The sequence below is a fragment of the Stigmatopora nigra genome, chromosome 17 (genome assembly GCF_051989575.1).
Source record: "Stigmatopora nigra isolate UIUO_SnigA chromosome 17, RoL_Snig_1.1, whole genome shotgun sequence".
Classification (NCBI taxonomy): domain Eukaryota; kingdom Metazoa; phylum Chordata; class Actinopteri; order Syngnathiformes; family Syngnathidae; genus Stigmatopora; species Stigmatopora nigra.
Genome location: NC_135524.1, coordinates 2,649,288 through 2,669,733, shown reverse-complemented (window position 1 = coordinate 2,669,733; position 20,446 = coordinate 2,649,288). Strand labels below are relative to the sequence as shown.

General features: G+C 36.3%; 1 protein-coding gene across 2 annotated transcripts in view; it reads left to right on the top strand.

Annotated features, from left to right (window-relative positions):
* The window catches only part of fibcd1b (fibrinogen C domain containing 1b), a 65,163-nt gene that overhangs the window by 34,177 nt on the left and 10,540 nt on the right, over window positions 1-20,446 (top strand). For both annotated transcript variants that reach the window (XM_077738121.1, XM_077738120.1), the window contains one exon: window positions 9,904-10,000. In XM_077738121.1, the coding sequence (XP_077594247.1) occupies window positions 9,904-10,000 (97 nt within the window). The remainder of the gene's footprint in view (window positions 1-9,903; window positions 10,001-20,446) is intronic.

Here is a 20,446-nt window from a genome sequence, read left to right as displayed (position 1 = left end):
ACCCCCCCTCCTTCCGTAACGTTCTTTTAATAGGATTTGGTTTTCCGATGGCGACTGCTGATCCCGCTCGGCGTGTTGAGCTGATTGCCATCGCACCTTATCCTCATTAGTAGATCAACGGCGTTGCCAAAAAGCGGGCAGGAAGCCGAGTAGGGCTTGAGTCGCTAGCTTTGCGCTCTGACGATCTGTCTGTCTCTTTCTCTCGGCTCAACTTAAATAAGGAATGAGCCATATGCCGCATTCGCATTAGCATACCGCCGTGACATGTCGGCGACTCTAGGGATGAACAAGGTTTGCTAGGGGAGAAGAAGTAAAAGAATATGGCGACTTGACGGGACAAAAAGAAGAAAAAAATGATGTAAAAGAGCAAAAAATGTTGACTAGAGTCCTGGAAACTGTTAAAAACGAAAAAAATTTCATCAAAGACACGATAAATGGGCTCTCATTGATAAATAGATGAAGGATTTGAATCCATCTCCCATGAGGGAAAGACTCTTTGCTTGCTTGGGTTGAAAGTCTTGCAAGAATGAGTGGTCGATGGTGGTCAGAAAGATGGCCTACGGCGTATAGTGGCTGCCTCAGGGCAAAGACGGATGTGGATAATGGAATGTAAAGTGTCTTTGAGTGTCTTGGAAATTGCTATATATATCAACAGAGTCATTATTCATTTAAAAATGGAACTTTTGTGACATTCCAATTCCTTGCTCTTGTCATCCAATGCATTCTAACCAAAAGATTGGTTGTCAAAACCAAGTTTTTCTACAAATTTAACAATTTATTCAAGCCTTTAGTTCAACCTTTTTGATGGAAAGAGCCATAAACAATTCCTATTTTCTAAATTTTAATATTTGACAGCCATGCTTTGAATTTAGAAGTCAACATACATGAAAATATCTGCCTTTTTTAGTCACTTCCCCACTTTTAAAGTACAAAAACTCTCTGATTTCTTTTGACAACATATTTTACATTATTGCTAATCAATGAGTATCAATGAGAAAATCCTTACAAAAGAGTATAATGGAAAAAAACATGATTATAAGGCCATTGGGGTAGTATCAATGCCATAATACCAACATAACACTGCACTTTCTCACCAGCAGTTTACATAGTTTACATCACAGTTTAGTGGAGAGCCATATGTGGCTTTCTTCAAAATGTACTCCAGGTTTTCTCCATTTTCCATCCAGTAAAAAACCAAAAAAAACCCAGTAAAGACATTCCAAATCTAGTCTACAGTCATCCAAACACTAAAAGATGTATTTGCTAAAGTAATCCTGCAGGCCAACAACATCTTTCCCCCTCCGAGCTTTTAAATTTGGACTAATGTCTCCTATTGTGACTTTGCGTTAAAAGGTATACGGTGTAAAAATAAGTATGGCTTACATTATTAAAGGCAACCGCGTCACCAAATGCCGAAGGAGCTTTTATCAGAAGTCACCAACAAATATACCATTCAGACAAATGTAAAAGTTGGGTCTGGATTCCGTTAGATTCTGCCACAAGAAGCATAGAGTGCCTACCTTCATTCCCTTTTTGACATTTTGCGCAACGTCTGATTGGCTTCAATATTTTATATGTTGGTTTATTCCCTCGGATGGAACAGAAATGGAAAAAATAAAAAGCAATGCACCTGTCCTATTCATGAATGTTTTGTAAGCTTGCAAACCTTAAAAAACTCCGATTTGGCCATTTTGTTATTTTTATTTCCTTTTCTACGTCTATTTTTTGCTTCCTATAAGTTCAAACATGTTTTTAAATATAGCTGGCCTATACGTGCCTGTGCCAAAATAGATATACCCATTATCTAAATGAAGTTTATCATCATAAATTCTTAAATTAATACAATTCCGTCACCATCGTCAATATTTTATAGTCTTCCCGACTCTACTGAAAATTTGAAATCAATGATACGTAATAACAACTTTAGATCCAACAAGGAGGATAAATAATCACACAAAACAAACTTATATGTAGAAATAAAACAGATGATTTATGAAAATTCATAAATAATAACATGGCAAACACCATTACAACGTTGGTAAAGAATTATCTTAACAAAGACAAGACATAAGCAATTATTTTTAACATTTTATAAAAGATCACAAGGCCAATATGAAATTTAGACATCAATTTACAACCGTATATCACAGTAAATTGTTTCCATGACATAAAATGACCCATATTACGATACATTTTTCTTCCCGATCCCCTAAAAAATAAACCATTTCAATTCTGTTCCTAGCAGAACTGACAATTGACCCCTTTATCTAAAAAAGTCAGACTATTTTACTGTTTTCATTCATGCTGAAATCAAATTCTTATGTTCTACGGTCAGTTCAGAAAGTTTTTTAGCGGTCACGACAAGTAGTGGATAAAAAATAAAAAAGCCATTTGAAAATGACTGTAGAGACCATTGATGCCTTGACTCATTGATGTATTTGAGCTGTTAATCCCACCTGCCCACCTTGTACTTCTGCCAAAGTAAGAGTACTTCACTCACTCAATTGAGCCAAGAGAGTAAGTCAAGAAAAGCTCAAGGAAAAGCAAGGTTGAGCCATTTTAGAGTCCCTCGCCCAACAAATCAGCTGCAACTCTAAAATCACACAATACCATTCTTATCATGATTCGTAGGTCACCATTCAATTCGGTCCCAATTAATCCCAAAACTACACTTTTTTTTAAACCAATTACTCATTCCAGGGCATCACAACTTACTGCTAGTGAATTTGAGTGGAAATTTAGCCACCAATTGTTTATTTCCACCAAAACTACATGCTTAAAGATCGATTTTGAACCAATTGGAGAATTGTGTGATGAAATATTATGATATATTCACCCTGTAAGACCACAAATAATAATATTCTCTTCCATTTTGCCTGTATTGCTTCACAATGGTGGCTTAAAAATGCTCAGTTTTGAATTGAAGTATGTTATTGTCATTATAAAAGTATAAGATTTAAAGCTTTCATCATGTAGTGCACAAATAACAAAAAACAGACAAATAAGTAATACGTACTCCCTTCAAAAACAGAAACGTACTCCCATAAGTACTCTCAGCAGAGTGAAGTGGTCTTGTTTCGTCTGAAAAAACACACAAATACATAGATAATCAATATACAAAAGTAATGGTAAGTAATCAATCAATAGTCATAGATAATAAGTAGTCAACATAATAAATAAGGAGTATAAGTAGTAGTAATAAGTCTTTATTAGGTTCTTAGTGCATAACTCAGATTGAGTATGGTGACTGTTCTTGGGAAGGAATTGCCTTTGAGTCTGTTTGTCTTGGCTGTTATGGTTCTATAGCGACTTCCAGAGGGAAGCAGGTGGAATTGGCGTATTGTCTTATACCGATTTAGTTGGACTCGATTACGAATGAGCACACCTTGTGTGTCCATCTTAAGCTAACCAGCTCCATGCCCATATGGTAAATGAAGGTTTCTTCTTCAATGCGACGCTTAAGCCAAGAATAATCTTATCAGCTCAAACATACGCAAAAGCAAGAAAATGCTGCGGGATGATTGCATTTCTCCGTCTGCTACCGCCTGTTGCCGCCGTGTTTGTAGCACATCTGTCTCTCTAATAGGATTATAAAACATTCGCATTCGGCATATGTTTGCGTACTGCTGCAATACTGCCTTTCATCATCAAATTTGTCCGATGATCACATTCTTCATCGAGCTGTTAGCAAACGCTGCCATTTTTGCCATCAAAGAACAGGTTTTTTGTGTTTTTTTCTGCGTAAACTGTGCGAAAAAACCTAGATCGCCCGTTTTGCACCTTATTTTTTCGTACGCCGCTGGCACGCCGCCTACTTTCTAGCCGTTCTGGTTCCAGATTGTAAATCTCCCGCAAACGGTCTTCCCTCCTCAAAGAGCTTATGTAGATTCTGGCCCAGCGTTCCGGTCGGGCTGACGGCGTGTCCCATCTGTACACGCCGCGGACTCCCCGCCACTGACAGAAATCCCGCTGAAGTGCTTAAGGCGGCTTGTTAAATAGCCTTCATCTACTGCCGCGATTACAGCGAGGTTAATGCGACGCATGCAAATCTAACCAACCACGGGACCAAGGCATAGCTTTGGGTGTGATGTTGCAATGGGATTGACTAAACTTGGAGTTGTTTTGTTTAGGGGGGGACATATGATATTACTTTACGGATTTTTTTGTCAGTTTTTCATCCCTATTTCGCAGTTTTGTTAACCAAAATAAGTTGATATACTCTACTGTCATGTTACTACAGTCGTTGTCAACCTCGGGTAATTGCTCCCCTTATTAATTCCTGTTATTAAGTAATTTAAAAAAATCTACCAAGGCAATGCAGCACATATTTACTCATGTAAAAGTCATAAAAAATTCTCCAAAGTGGATCATTATGCACAAAATTCAAGATTCTGGAGATGTCGCTGACAGCTTAACTGTCCGGGTACATTGCTTGCTGACGTGCTATATTTCTATAATGAAAAGGCGGACCTTTTAAAGAGGAATGTGCATATTATGCTTAAAGCAAGACAATATTAGCAATCAACAATTAATTTTTCCTACCAGTAACCAAGACAATCATTATTAGAGCCAAAATGACTAAAACTAGATCGATTTTACAAAAAGAAGTACTTAAAAAAATCCTGTACAAGTTTTTATACGGTGTACACAATTTCAAATAATCCAAAAACTACAGGGAAAGAAGTATAAGTTGACAAGTACGCAGTATCTGGTTTAAAATATTTCAGTGCGTATAATTTACTCATTAACCTATGAATGGCAACAATGCACTTAGTTGTTAACACATTTTTAAACCTTACAGGGTCAATTTAAGGTCATTAAACTATCCTGGTCAAAATAACGTGTAATGAGTCTAATATAACGAAAGATTGGTGGTTCAGGATTTATAGCAATATAGATGGTTGTGTTACATCATTTCAGATCGGCACACTTTGAGTCAAAGATGTTGAGATGGCAAACATCAGCTTGTCACATCAATTGTCAGGAAGAGAAATGGCGACACGTTGGATGTTTGACACGTTCAGGCTTCTTTTGTATATGAACCAAGTGTATCTGGCTGCCAGTGATGACAAATTCTTAGGTCCCATGCTACTGACACTCAACTCTTAACCATAAGTGAGTCTTTTTATAAAAGAGTCTATCCACGAATACGAATCATAATATATATATTTTTTCGTTTTGTTTCAAATTCTTCGACAGGATTCTTTCTACTGGGATACACTTGCTCTCCAAACCGTATCTTTTAACAACTGCCAATGTGGGAACTGCTTGAAAAAATACCTGGCAACGCAAGAGTATAACTCTTTTGGGAAAAAAAGCCTGTTTTATTTTTTATTCCAACTATTACAAAAATAGCAAAGATCAGCATTGTTACCCTTGGTATCAATTACTAGATTTGATAAATTAGCATTGTTACCCTCAGCATCAATTACTAGATTTTTTATAAATCGTCACTATTTCCAACTCTATAATTTTCGAAGCATAAACCAGCCATGAATTATCCCAATAAGGACTAACAACAACATAAAAAGGCCAATATATTGACTCAGCCATTAAAAGCCATACCAATTGAGATTGTCCTCCAATTAATAGTCAGTGCCTTTCACTTGGAGATAAAACTATTCTTTTTTCAAGCCTTTTGCCGCAGGATAAACCTTTCCAACACTTTGGGATTAACACGTGCACAGACTTGGTTTTGCAGTCGACATTTTCATATTTGAACTAGACTTGAGCGCTGGGAGAGTGTAGAGAAAAAATAAAAAGGCCGGCTTTATAGAATTAACTCCAACGGAGGGGATCGAGCATAATAATGGGGGCACGCTGTCTGCAACGGCTAATGCACAAGACGTCAAGATGTTCAACCAAGCGTGTCAACGAGGCCCGTTCAGCTCAAGCGTGAGCTCATGTAGTAAATCCAGTTTTTTTTTTGCATTTGGGGAAGTTAAGAATGTTAAACTTAACCTTCTCTATTAAAGGGTCACGTCAGGGAAATGTTGCTACATTTTCTAATCATATGGAAAAGAATGCTGAGACTAAATTGAGGTCAAATTAAGAGTTACAATTTTAATGTTTTTGCCAATTTTATTATCATATTTTCACGAGTATAGAAGGCGCACCACATTTAAAGGCGCACCGTCAATGAATGACACATTTGAATTTGTTTTCCATATTTTAAAGAACTGGATTATAAGGCGCCCTGTCTATTTTGGAGAAAAATTAAGACTTTTAAGTGTGCCTTATAGTTGTGAAAATAGGGTACCTTTTAATAGTAGTATTTTAATATTTGCTACTCACAAATTAACAAGTACAACATTTTATAGGTAACATTTTCCCTGTATTTGATAGTTTTTTTTTGCCATTTTAGGGATGATAGTGCCAAGGAACTATGTTATAGTAAGTTGAAAACTTCATAATAGTGCATTTAGGCAATAACTACTTTCTCTTACAATGGATTATCTTTAAATTTATTTGACCAGAGTCCCAAAAACAAACATACGCTATAGTAGTAACAATAAAAAGAAGAAAATAGAGTAAATAGGTGTGTTTTAACAAAACATATGAACAGTTATTCCAATAAAAAAAACTGGAAAACAACCAAAATGTTTACTGATCTCTCCATCTTAACATAAACAACATCAGTACAGAAAAATATAAAAATTAAAACAAGCAATATGTTACAGGCCCAACCACACTATGAAAAAAATATGGAAGAACAAGTTGTAACTTCAGCTATTAAAATATAGAACGTCTTAGCTCTGAGCCTCAATTTTAGCTGCCATTTTCCCTTTTATTCTTGCATCTATTTTCCCAAATTTCCTAGCCGATTGCCACCAGCTTTAAAGTGTCTATATTGACAGTTTTCTTTCTGATGTCTGAATAGGTCGCTAAGCAGACAACCCGAGAGGTAATTCTGCGGTGAAATTGGGTTGTTTAGGCTTTGTGGAGCATGTAGAACAGCATGTATAAAGAATTTAATACCTAAGCGCTGCACACACAGAGAAGGAGATTGAACTGCAAAATGGAGACGGGGCACTATACGAAAAGAGCTTGCGAATGGCCCAGATTCATCCTTGATTGCTATTTTTTTTTTATATATAACTCTATGGGAGGTGAAAATATTGATCTTTCATTCAAACTAGCAGTGAACAGAAATAAGGAATCAAAACTATGTAAACAGAACTGAAGGTTTGCTTATTTAGATATATTTTGCAGGTCTAAATAGTATTTACAGTATGGGCAATAGGATTTACTTCCTGCCAACAACTGAGTAAGATGTATTTCACCTCGACATTGACACAACTTTGATCACCTGTTGCCCTCTGGCTAAACGGTGAGGATGTGAGGATTTTGGTAGCTAGTGAAACGGCAGGGGGTTGTGTTTTGATGTCTTGTGCAAACATTGGCGCTCGGTGACATACCGCCTTTTATGCTTTAAACGGTGTCAACATGAGACATTTTTAGCTGGGAGATTCAGGGTACTGCGAATATTTTAGACGAGAGGAAAAACTCAGCCTGTCTGAGTCCCGGCTTGAGTTGAAAATTACGGAAAATATGTTTACGGTGTAGAAACCCTTGACTTCGTAAATGGCGCTTGATAGAGGCCTGAAGAGACTTTCAATGGAATGAAACTATGATGGACATTTTCAGTGTCTATTAATACATTTTCTGTATACTTTAGTTGATTATTAGGAAGTACAGAAACTATAGTAAAAACTAGCAGACCAGGAATTACTTCATTTTACTTTGTTTATATTTTTCTTGGTCTTCCAATGATGCATAACAAACTATTATAAATGTCTTTTGATTGGCTGGTGTTGAGTCTAGGAAACATGTGTCAAAGTGGCGGCCCAGGGGCCAAATCTCAGCCCCCCGCATCATTTTGTGTGGCCCGGGAAAGTAAATCATGAGTGCCAACTTTTTGTTTTAGGATAAAATTAAAATGAAGAGTATAGATGTATATTACATTCCCTGATTTTCCCCCTTTTAAATCAATAATTGTCATTTTTTTATTCATTTTTTAATGTTTTTAGTTTAAAAATCATATATTAAAAAAAGCTCACATAAATATTGTTTTAGATATATAAAAAATGAATATTCATGGATTTTAACACAGTTCTTTTAATCCATTTATTAAAAAAAAATCTAAATGTTATATCTAAAATGGTTAAAGCGGCCTGCAAATTGAATGAATGAAACCATTAAAAAAAAAAAATATCTCTGTATAAATCCTTGCGATCTCTACATAAGATGAAGAACAAAACACTTGAATCCATCTAGTTTTTTATTCTTGCCTGGAAAGGATAGCAATAATTGTCCTGTCGCCAAAGATGGGGAAATTGTGACCTCCAAGGTCGCCTTGTAATTAGACTGGAGAAAAGAACTTGCCGGTCACATAAGGACGGCGGATATTGAAGGCGAGGGAAGCCGGTCGAAGGCACTTTAACCTGCAGCTCCGCCCGAAAGCTCGGCAGTTGACTTAGACGGCCATAGAACTGCTTGAGGTGACCTCTGAAAACTTTCAAGCTATTTTCCAAGGGTTGCTCTTGACATTGACACGGAATTTCCATTCAGTTCAACCATGCATTTGATATTATTTATTCCGCTTTGTGAGTTTAAATTTTTTTTTTTGCATACCAGAAATGATAAACTTCTCCTAACTTTACAGTCTACGTTTTTCCTCACAAAAAAATGTTACAGAAGACCCCAATCAGAGCAATTGTTGACAAAAAGTAGGTCAATGCCGAATAAGAGCCCGATCAAGACAATAGAAAAAAATGGGGGCAGCAACAGGAAGGAAAAAAAACTAAGAAAAAACTGGGCGAAACTCTGGCTATCCTTTGATGCGGTGCATTGTTCACTGTTGCTCCATCACTCACGCTGTCAACTGAATTCAATTTAGAGGACGACTCAATCTGTCAACACAAAAAACAGGATATTTGCGCCTTCTGGACTGAAAACAACTTTGCTAAAGAAAACATGTCACGGTAGAAAAGGAATTGTGCATGCGAACACTCAATGTAGCGTGATTGGTCAGTGGGTTGAACAGAAACGAATACAGTGCAATAATTGGGTAAAACTGGCTTTATCTGGCCAGTTGTTGTTGAGTCATATCAGCCAATTTACCATGTTAGAATGATTAGGTATAAAAAGCTGATGTTGATATGAAATATATTGCAATAAAAGATCTAGTGAATGATTTTCGACTTGCACGCATTTGCCGCCGGATGAAATATCCTTTTTAATAGATATGTGGGGTCAAAGTGGCGGCCCAGGGGCCAAATATGGCCCACCGCATCATTTTTTGTGGCCCAGGAAAGTAAATCATGAGTGACTTTCTGTTTTAGGATCAAATTAAAATGAAAAGTATATATGTATATTACATTTCCTGATTTTCCTCCTTTTAAATCAATAATTGTAATTTTTTAGTCATTTCTTTCTGTTTTTAGTTTAAAAATCATTCTGTCAAATCTAAAAATACATAAAAAGCTAAAACAAACTTAGTCTTAGATCTATAAAAAATGTAATATTCAGGGCTTTTAATCCAGTAGACGTTAAAGAAAGTCTGAAACCCTTGGTTTATGTATTCCACTTGTCTCTCTTCTGCAAAACCAGATAAAACTAAACCAGCTGTATTTTTTCAGCCCTGCTCTCCTCAAGCGTGGAGAATAATTTTCACAGGGTACACTCTGAACTTCACTCCAATTCGATCGTGATTTAATTGATGTCCTTTTGGCTACGTACTTCTTTATTTTCTGGCTTCTTTCCCATCTTCTCCCTGCCATGAGCTCTAGCCAACAGTAGAGGGCTTTGAAGGAGTCATCACAGAGATAGGATAAAATACTAGATGGATCTCCATCTCATTTGCTAACCCACCCTGTCTCGCTTTTGTCTTGTCCTGTGTAGGTAATCCAGCGTAGGGAGGACGGCTCGGTTAGCTTCTTCCGGGCTTGGGAGTCCTACCGCGAAGGATTTGGGAAAATCACCGGTGAACACTGGCTTGGTAAGTCCCACAACGCTACACTTGGTCATATTGGTTCTCAGGATATTAGCCTTAGTCTCCTGTTGGATAAAATTCATCTCAATTTGTGATGGTGTTCATTTATAGCCAATTTTTAACTGAAATAGTCCTGCCCCAGAATTTAAATGGTTATAAAATGATCTTAGTGTATAGTAGTTGATAGGTAACACAGCCCATAGTCTCCTATTGGATAAAAATGTGTCATGCTGAGATATGGGAACGTAGATAAGCTCAAGATCAAGGTAAGTGGAAATAGTTCAAAATGTACTGAAGGGGGGTAACATAAAATGTAGCCCGTAGTTTTTTTTGTTGAATCAAATTTGCCATGCTGAGAAAATAGTAGGTGGTTTTTCCTCAATTTGATTTTTAAGCGTAACAACGATTCTCAAAATTGAGGTTGTGCGAAGATATCACACTGTGCTTTTATAGATAAAATTCTCACTTGGGTCCTTAGCTTCGTATTGGAGAAAGTTTTTCATAGTGTAACAGTGGTTGGTCTTTTTTTTAAGCTTTTTGATTGTAAAATACAAAATGTCCTAGATTTCTTTTGGTTTTTCTCAGTCTCTTCTCGGATATAATATTTTGTCCAATGCTAAGAAATGCACTAAGAATGATTATCATCCTTTCACTTCATTGTTTTTTCCAGTAAATATTCGTTCTTATTGGAATTTGCCCTGGGTGTCCTTTTCTTAGAAGCCTATTCCCTAAAACCTATCAAAACGAAGGCTTCAGAAAAAAATCTAGTAAGCTCTCCTCCTCTGCAGTCAGTCCAGTTCAAGCTGTGACTTTCCCCCCAGGTTCTTCGGATGTCTTTCAGACAAGGTCAAAACACAAAAAAACCCCCAACAATAACAACTTACTTACTTCCCCAAACTTCACGTTAAAGATACTTTCTACCAACTCTGAATTTTTTCCTTTCAAAGACACAGCTGTCCCCATTTTGCCCAAAAAGATAATCATTTGCTAGGAAGTATATTCAGCTTCAGCCTCTGCATTTTAATGAGCTTTCACTGTTGTGACCATATTATTTGTGTGCATCTTTGAAACCTCTCATCTTAACCGCAAATCACTTTAGAAGCGCAAATGCAACCTGAAGAAGAAGAAGTTTGGTTTCAGTGACGTAAACACTCGCAGTTTCAAGTCCAAAATTCCCGGACGTGAAAGACGTCGTCTCTCATCGGCGCTGGAGATAAAAAGCACTCTCTCGAACACTTTAGGAGTGCAATGCGCCCCCGGGGAACTTGCCCTCGCAAGGCAGAGCAGACCTAATGTTTGGAATGGAGCGTGTTAGCCCGGAGAGATTTTGGGCAAATAGCCTCCAACTAAAATAACAACTGAGGCAAGAGTATGACTCATTCTTATGGCGAGAGAACCAATTACAATAACCGATGGACAATTTAAAGAGATAACTATTCTTCTGATTTAGAAACTGCTTTGTAATCATAGGGTGGCTTCTTCAGGGCCAGAATCAACAGCAGGGGGAGTCTTTTGTGGATGACAGGGTCCGAATTGTGGACAAGGACTATCATAGAGTTGTGTGTAACTAAAGAAGTTGTCCCTAAGTTCAGGGAGATTCTTTTAGGCATTGGTTGTCGATTTCAATTATTGGACTTTGAACAAAATGGACAGGAGGCAAGACCCGATTTATTGGAAAGCTAAGACATCTTTTATAGGCTGAACAAGGTACTTGGACTTTTGGTCCCCGGTCAAATGGTGACCGAGAGTTTACTGTTGAAACCAGCTCTCAAAATTATATTCATGAGAGAGTTTAATATTTAAGTACTCTTCAGAACAGTAGCTATTTAGATATTAAACTCTCTCATTAATATGCTTTTGAGAGTTGGTTTCAACAGTTTTTAGATATTAAACATAATTTAGATATTAAACAGTACTTAGATATTAAAAAATACTTAGATATTAAACAGTACTTAGATATTAAACAGTACTTGGATATTAAACAGTATTTGGATATTAAACAGTTCTTAGATATTAAACAGTACTTAAATATTAAACAGTACTTAGATATTAAACAGTACTTAGATATTAAACAGTACTTAGATATTAAACAGTACTTAGATATTAAACTGTACTTAGATATTAAACTGTACTTAGATATTAAACAGTACTTAGATATTAAACAGTACTTAGATATTAAACAGTACTTAGATATTAAACAGTACTTGGATATTACACAGTACTTAGATATTAAACAGTACTTAGATATTAAACAGTACTTAGATTTTAAACAGTACTTAAATATTAAACAGTACTTAGATATTAAACAGTACTTATATATTAAACAGTACTTAGATATTAAACAGTACTTAGATATTAAACAGTACTTAGATATTAAACAGTACTTAGATATTAATCTCTCTCTCATTAATATAATTTTGAGAGCTGGTTTCAACAGTAAATCTAACCTGTTGCCGTGATTCAACCTTTCTGGATCTTGTTCGAATATGCCCCCTATACAGCACTTCTCTTTTAACACCCCTCATCAACCTTTCCCAGTAAGCAAGAAATCCAAAAGGTTGCCTTCTGGGTTCAAATCTTCTCCACTATTTATTTTTTTGCCTGCTAGTCTCTTGTTATTTCTGTGGATTTGCGGCTGCTAAACGCTGGCACTTGCAATTGAAAACAACAGACACGACGGGAAGCCGCCTATATCCCGGCAAAAGCACCGAGGGTTACCCAGCTTTCCCGCTATGAGTACACAGAAGCCAAAGGAGCCCAGCGGCCAAGTTCCACTTGTAGCCTTTTGTGGCTCACCTAGGGTGCACTTTTGTCTCGTCATCGATTGCCCTGGGGGCAAAAAAAAAAAAAAATGAAAAATGGATTGAATCTGGAGAGAGCACGCCAGAAAGAGAGCGAGTCATTGCAAGCTTCCGCCTGCAGACAAATAATGCTCAAGTGTTATTAGCCCGCCACCTCTGAAGAAACATCCCTTCTATTTTTTTCTCTACATATTGCACTCCTCTACAAATTGCCTTCTCTTTAGCCTTGAGGCCAGTCCAGACCAGTTCCAAAATGATGGTGGCTACATGAAAAATGACTCCATGACAATTAATTTTGAGCATTTTTACTAAAACAACAAATATGAATGATATCATCGTACATGGCTAATTAGTAGAGCATTTTTGTACAGTTTTTTTTGTCTTGCTTCAGATCATGATTGGCAATATTTGTAGAAATGTCAAAATTTTCATGCCTTTCGTGTTATTCGTTTGAAAGATGCTCCCACTGGGAAGCATAAACAGAAATGGCTATTACATTTTCATTTTCTTTCTTTTTTTTGAAGAGCACCATTTGTTGAGGATTTCATCTCACCGTATCCATCATTTTCTCAATTTTCTCCAGCGCAGCGGTTTTTAGCTCTCACCTAAGCATCGTTTCTGTAAAACAACAAAAAAAGGCATTCTTTACAGCCTGAAAAATAGATTTAATTTAGAAGGGTGGGTTGTAGTCATGTAATTGTTTGCATTGTTTGCCTGTCACTGAAAATGCCGCAAAAAAACAGGTAAAGTTTGAAATAATTCCTTCATAATCGACTTAGTAAAAGGCAGACATTCAGTCAAATCTTCAAAAATGAACTAATCTCAAATCCAAAGCGATTCTATTATGCATATGGTTTGGTAATATGAAATATTAGCGACTCTGTACATATCTTTTAGCAAATGCATTTATTTTAACCATCCATTCAGATGAATAAGGTTATTATGTCAACTTTCGTCGATAACTCCCTGGCAATGTTCCTTCATTTCCACAAAGTCCAGATGGCATTCTTCTTCTTCCATTTTGGCTTATCGGACCAGTCAAGCCTGACTGGGGATGTAAACACTTGGTTAGAAAAAAAAAATGAGGACAAATGCCTGCGGTGAGCAAAAATAGCTGACGCGTTAATGGAAAGAGCTCAGAGGGCCCAGAGAAACAGATTTTCTTTAAAACGCCGACATCAATACGGCAACCTTCAAGCGCGTCCTGTCGCCGTTGATTCCCCCGACGGTGAGATGCTTTCCCCATGGGTTCGGGGTAGTCCAATGGATAGATAAACTCACAGCGCACCGGGGGGAGCTTTTCAAGTGCAAACCATGAAAGCAATTTTCACGTGGTGTACTCTACGGAGTCTAAAACCATCGAGTGAGAAGCGTTTAAACGGAATCCATCGACATTCTGCGACGAGTTGTCCATCGAGTTGAAGAGCTTTACGAGGACCGTTAGTTAAAGGTCATCAGTCATCTGGAGAAGTGGGTACAACGATTTAGCTTTCTGTTGAAGCCTGTTGATGAAGCTTTTGGAGGAGCCATTGAAGACCAAGACTCTCAATCAAAGCTATGATTGGTCGTCCATTTGAGCCCGGTTTGGAACCGATTGGCCGTTGAAGTCTGTTTGGTTAGTGGGATTGGTTCAGAGAGTTCCTTGCCAGTTCATCCTGAAAAAATTTACAAAAAAGTTTACTGTTGAAGCCAGCTCTTGAAATTATATTCATGAGAGAGAGTTTTAATATCTAAGGAAGAGAGTTTAATATCTAAGTATTGTTTCATATCTAAGTACTGTTAATATATAAGTACTGTTTCATATCTAAGTACTGTTAATATCTAAGTACTGTTTCATATCTAAGTACTGTTTCATATTTAAGTAATGTTTCATATCTAAGTACTGTTCATATCTAAGTACTGTTTCATATCTAAGTACTGTTAATATATAAGTACTGTTTCATTTCTAAGTACTGTTAATATCTAAGTACTTTTAATATCTAAGTACTGTTAATATATAAGTACTGTTTCATATCTAAGTACTGTTTCATATCTAAGTACTGTTTCATATCTAAGTACTGTTTCATTTCTAAGTACTGTTTCATTTCTAAGTACTGTTAATATCTAAGTACTTTTAATATCTAAGTACTGTTAATATATAAGTTCTGTTTAATATCTAAGTAATGTTTAATATCTAAGTACTGTTTAATATCTAAGTACTGTTAAATATTGCAATACTGTTTAATATCTAAGTACTGTTAAACTAGCTCTCAAAAGTATATTGATGAAAGAGTTTGATATCTAAATATCTACACTTCTCAACAGTATTTAGATATTAAAATTTCTCTCATGAATATAATTTTGAGAGCTGGTTTCAACAGTCTCTGTCACCAAAAGACCGGCGACCAAACGTCCGAGCACCATAGTAATAGAGCTGAAAGAAAAGAGAGTAATTAAAAATACTATTATTATTATTATTATCTATGGGTCATTTGGATTAATTGGATGGATTGCGTGTAGAAAAATGAATCAAAGTTGCTTTGGCCTAATCAGAAAGATTGTACCAATTATTTTAGTTATCAATTGTTTATTTACTCAACTTCATTTTAAACAGTTAAAGCAATAACATGTCTTCTGAGCATTTTATTTCTCTTTTTAGATTTTGAGAGAAAGTTGATAGTTGGAGGCTGTTTTTTTTCACAGGTTTCTTTCCCTGACAACGTCGCAATCCATCCATAATATCCGCTGGTGTATCTCACGTCCTCGGGCGAAAGCTGTTGTGTATCAAATGAATTTGATGAGGTCTCGCTTCATGCTTGCTACAGCTGGCTCATTAAACACTCGAGTAGGCACATTATAATTCTTTTTACTTTTTTTGCCATAATGACAATCCATAAGGACTTACATGTGTTTTGTTTGCCCGCCGCCAATCAACCACATTTGTCAGCATTATGGCTCTTACTACAACTGATTTTGCTTTTTTTACAGTCGCCCTGCAACAGCAATACTTGCGTGTAATACACAAAAGGACACTTGAGTTTATTTTTTTCTGCTCCATTGTGCTCCTGCGTCATTCCACTAAATGCATGACCAATTTCCAAAGATGTCCCTTTAGAGTCGATATCTGCCATGATTCACTTTTATTTTTTATTTTTTTAACACTACTTTGAATTACTTCATTTTCCATATCAGTAATCCTCACAGGGGTCACTGGGTTGCCAGAGGCGGGGTATATCCCGGACTTGTTGCCAGCCAATCGCAAGGGTATATATCGACAAACCATCTTTCACATTCACGATCATACTAAACGTGTATATTAATGTTTTTCTGGATCTAAAAAGAAGTACCCAAAGAAAACCAACATAGGTCAGGGATTAAACACCAAGCCAGACATGCTATCCACTCCCTCAGTGCAAAAAAATTGTATAATAAAAGAGTATAAAATAAATTAATCCCAATGCAAAACTGCAAAAATATATGTATATACATGTGTGTATATACATATATACAGATATATATATATGTGTATATATAAATATGTGTATATATGTATATATATATGTGTGTATATATGTATATATATGTATTTAATGTATATATGTATATATATATATGTATTTAATGTATATATGTATATATATGTATGTGTATATATATATATGTATATGTGTGTATATATGTGTATATATGTGTATATGTGTAAATATGTGCATATATGTATATATATGTGTATATGTGTATATATGTGCATATATGTATATATGTGCATATATGTATATATATGTGTATATGTGTATATATGTGTATATATGTGCATATATGTATATGTATTTATGGGCCGGTGTATATTGGGGCATTTGGGCATGTATATACTATGTGTATGGATATCTATCTTTCTCTCTCTCTCTCTATAAATAGCAAGCATGATCTGCATGATTTATATTTGCTTTCAAGTGGCATTGAAATTTGTTTCCCGCAAAATATGTATTCGGGTTCCTTGCTTTTTAAAAGCCACTGGCCACTGCACAGGCCTCCAGTAAAGTCAGCTTTCAACTGGCAGCACCTCCCTTTTGGAGTGTCAACCTTTCTCGTATATTATATAGGCGACCTTCTCCCTTCCACGGCCAATGGGAGTCCTTCGCCGTAGCCGTAAAAACGGAGGTGGCTGTGCCTCGCCGCTTCTTTTTAATGGAACACTTTCCCCTGCTGCTCGCGACCCTTTGGACTAGCGTGACCTCTTTATGTCCATGGTAGAATTGAGACTCGTATTTCTTTTGTTTTTGTTGAATTTTTGGATTCATGGGAATTACTTGCATGCTCACGTTTCTGACCCAACAAATTCTCTACTACAAGTTAACGTATCTGTCGCTAAGTATAAACTCTACAGACGGCGTACTGCAATCGTGGTATACGTCTTTTTTAGTCAAACGCAGCCTGTGGCAAACACTCTCGGCGAAACACTTTATCGTGGCACTCTGAGTTTGGAGTACGGAATTAAACTGCATCCGCGGTGGTTAGTAATTATGCACAAGCGGCAGGGGGGCTTCGGGGTAGAAAGCCAAAAGGCAAATGAGGCGCAGGGGCCGACTGTGTGGGCAGAAAGTGAGAGCAAAAGAGCTTTTTGCCGACTTTAGGGGTCACCCGCAGGTGAACGCAGGTGGGCGCAGCAAATAGATCTGTCATATGATTATTCTGTGTTATTACTGGATGTTATGCATATCAAGTAGCAGATTTGTTGGAACTACAGTGATTCAGGAGGAATTCCCAAAAACCTATGTGCTAAAAATAGTATAGTTTGAAGTTTTATACCTTAAAGAAAGAGTTGGTTTAATGTCAACTTGATTTCATGTAGGCTGGACCATTTTAGATATAATATTTAGATTTTTTTTTTAATAAATAGATTAAAAGAACTGGATTAAAAGCCCTGAATTTTCAGTTTTTTTTTAGATCTAAAACAATGTTTATTTTAGCTTTTTAAAAAAAATATTTTTACATTTTACAGAATGATTTTTGAACTAAAGACAGAAAACAATGTATTAAAAAAGTACAATTATTGATTTAAAAGGAGGAAAATCAGGAAATTTAATATCCATCAAGTTGTGATCAAGTAAGCCATTGCGAAAAGATAATTTTTTCAGTAATTTGAAAAACTGTTGTTTAACCAAGATTTTGTTTTTGTTTGTATAAACGGCAGTGCACTTTATATTTTTTTAACAATAATGCCACTATCTCTCCCAAGAACTTTGTGTCCTGTTTCCCAATCAGTTAAAACGGAGACATCCGCTGTTTGGGTAATTTATTGCCACATCTGAAACGTCAACCACCTCTAATGATCACACTTTCCTTTTGTGCATTTCATTCTATATTGCCAATCATTTTCCGAATAGCCATTTGTGCGTTTCGATAGAACACGTCTGTGTTGGCGGAAGTTTCCACAATAGTGCCGATATATGATTGCGGCGGAGAAGCCAAGCAGGTAATTACCTTGCTTTAAGAGCCTCAATTCTTTCCTGCGCTCTTGGCTTTTGTCACAAAACCATAAAAAAATCCACAATCACTTGGCCAAAAAATTATTTTTCAAAATGAGCTCTCAATTTCAATACCTGAGTGACGTAATTTATTCCAACCTAATAATCACTTCCGACCATTTCTAATTCTTCCGTGACCGGACGTTTGGTCGCTGGTCTTTTGGTCCCATTTGGTCGCCGGTCAAATGTACTTAGATATTAAACAGTACTTAGATATTTAACAGTACTTAGATATTAGACAGTACTTAGATATTAAAAAGTACTTATATTTTAAGCAGTACTTAGATATTAAACAGTACTTAGATATTAAACAGTACTTAGATATTAAACAGTACTTAGATATTAAACAGTACTTAGATATTTAACAGTACTTAGATTTTAAACAGTAATTAGATGTTAAACAGTACTTAGATTTTAAACAGTACTTAGATTTTAAACAGTACTTAGATATTAAACAGTACTTAGATATTAAACAGTACTTAGATATTAAACAGTACTTATATTTTAAGCAGTACTTAGATATTAAACAGTACTTAGATATTAAACAGTACTTAGATATTAAACAGTACTTAGAAATTAAACAGTACTTAGATATTAAACAGTACTTAGATATTAAACAGTACAAAGATTGTAAACAGTACTTAGATTGTAAACAGTACTTAGATTGTAAACAGTACTTAGATTGTAAACAGTACTTAGATGTTAAACAGTAATAGATGTTAAACAGTACTTAGATTTTAAACAGTACTTAGATTTTAAACAGTACTTACATATTAAACTATACTTAGACATTAAACTATGTTTCTTAGATATTAAACTATCTTTCTTAGATATTAAACAGTACTTAGATATTAAACTTACTACATATCTAAACATATTTAGATATCTAAACGTCCGAGCACCAATTTTTCGAACATCCTTCCCCGACAATGGCTGCCGATAAGTTAATAAAAAACTCCACGTGATGGAGTTTTCTGCAAGTGATATGATAGCATGATTGCATGACCAAGAAGAGAGAACTGCAATCCCCCTTTGTAATCTATTATTCAGAGAGCACCTAAGTGTTTTCAATCCGCCATTCCAATTGCATCAATTATTCACCGCCGTCATTCCTGCCCAGTGATGAAAGCCTCTAGTAGTGGGGTTTCCGGCCCGTGCCAATCGGCCACGGCGTTGACAACGCCATGCCTCACCCCGTCTCGGTCATACCTCGCGAGGGTCGGCCCAATCACAGCCGTGGCAGACACTCCATCTGCTCCAGATTGCCGCGGCGGACGGTAGATAGACACCATTTGCTACAATTGGCTCGCCATTTCGCTATGTATGAGGGAGTGGAGAAAAGTCTAACCCAGCTCTCCACAAAGCCTGAGTGCTTCATTTGATACCCCTTATCGCTTACCTATTTCCCCCACACACTAAAGCTGAAGTCAGACTTGTTTTAACATGGCTAAAGAATGGCAAAGTCGAATGAAAGGAAATATACTAGAAGTAGGCGTTTTTAGAGGGAGCAATTTTAAGATTTGATGATTAGGCTGCTAATGAAAGAACATTTGGTTCTGCTTATCTCTCAAAATATCAATTAAATTCTCGCTTTTAAACCTGTATGTAGATTATATGCCACTCGGTTTTTCTTAATTGTTATTTTTAATGGGAACTTTATCTAAACAAAACAAACTACGTGAATGCAACACATTAACATGATGTCAGTATCAATACATTACATTGCTAATGGTTACTTTGAATGGGCTTCCATTAAAACATAGTAATATTTGTAACACTATGCAAAGAAATGCGTGACAAAATTGATTGCCGTTGGCGACCCCTCTCGGGAAAAGCCGAAAATGTAGTAGTAGTAGTACTCTGCATATTATGGATATCAATACATTACATTGCTAATGGTTACTTTGAATGGGCTTCCATTAAAACATAGTAATATTTGTAACACTATGCAAAGAAATGCGTGACAAATTTGATTGCCGTTGGCGACCCCTCTCGGGAAAAGCCGAAAATGTAGTAGTAGCAGTACTCTGCATATTTTACATCCCAATTGCTTATAGCTTTCAGACTGACGGACTGCCTCTTTAGACCTCTAATGGCTAAAAGTCTTAAACAGAGAAGTGCTCATAACAGAGTTATTTTTAAAA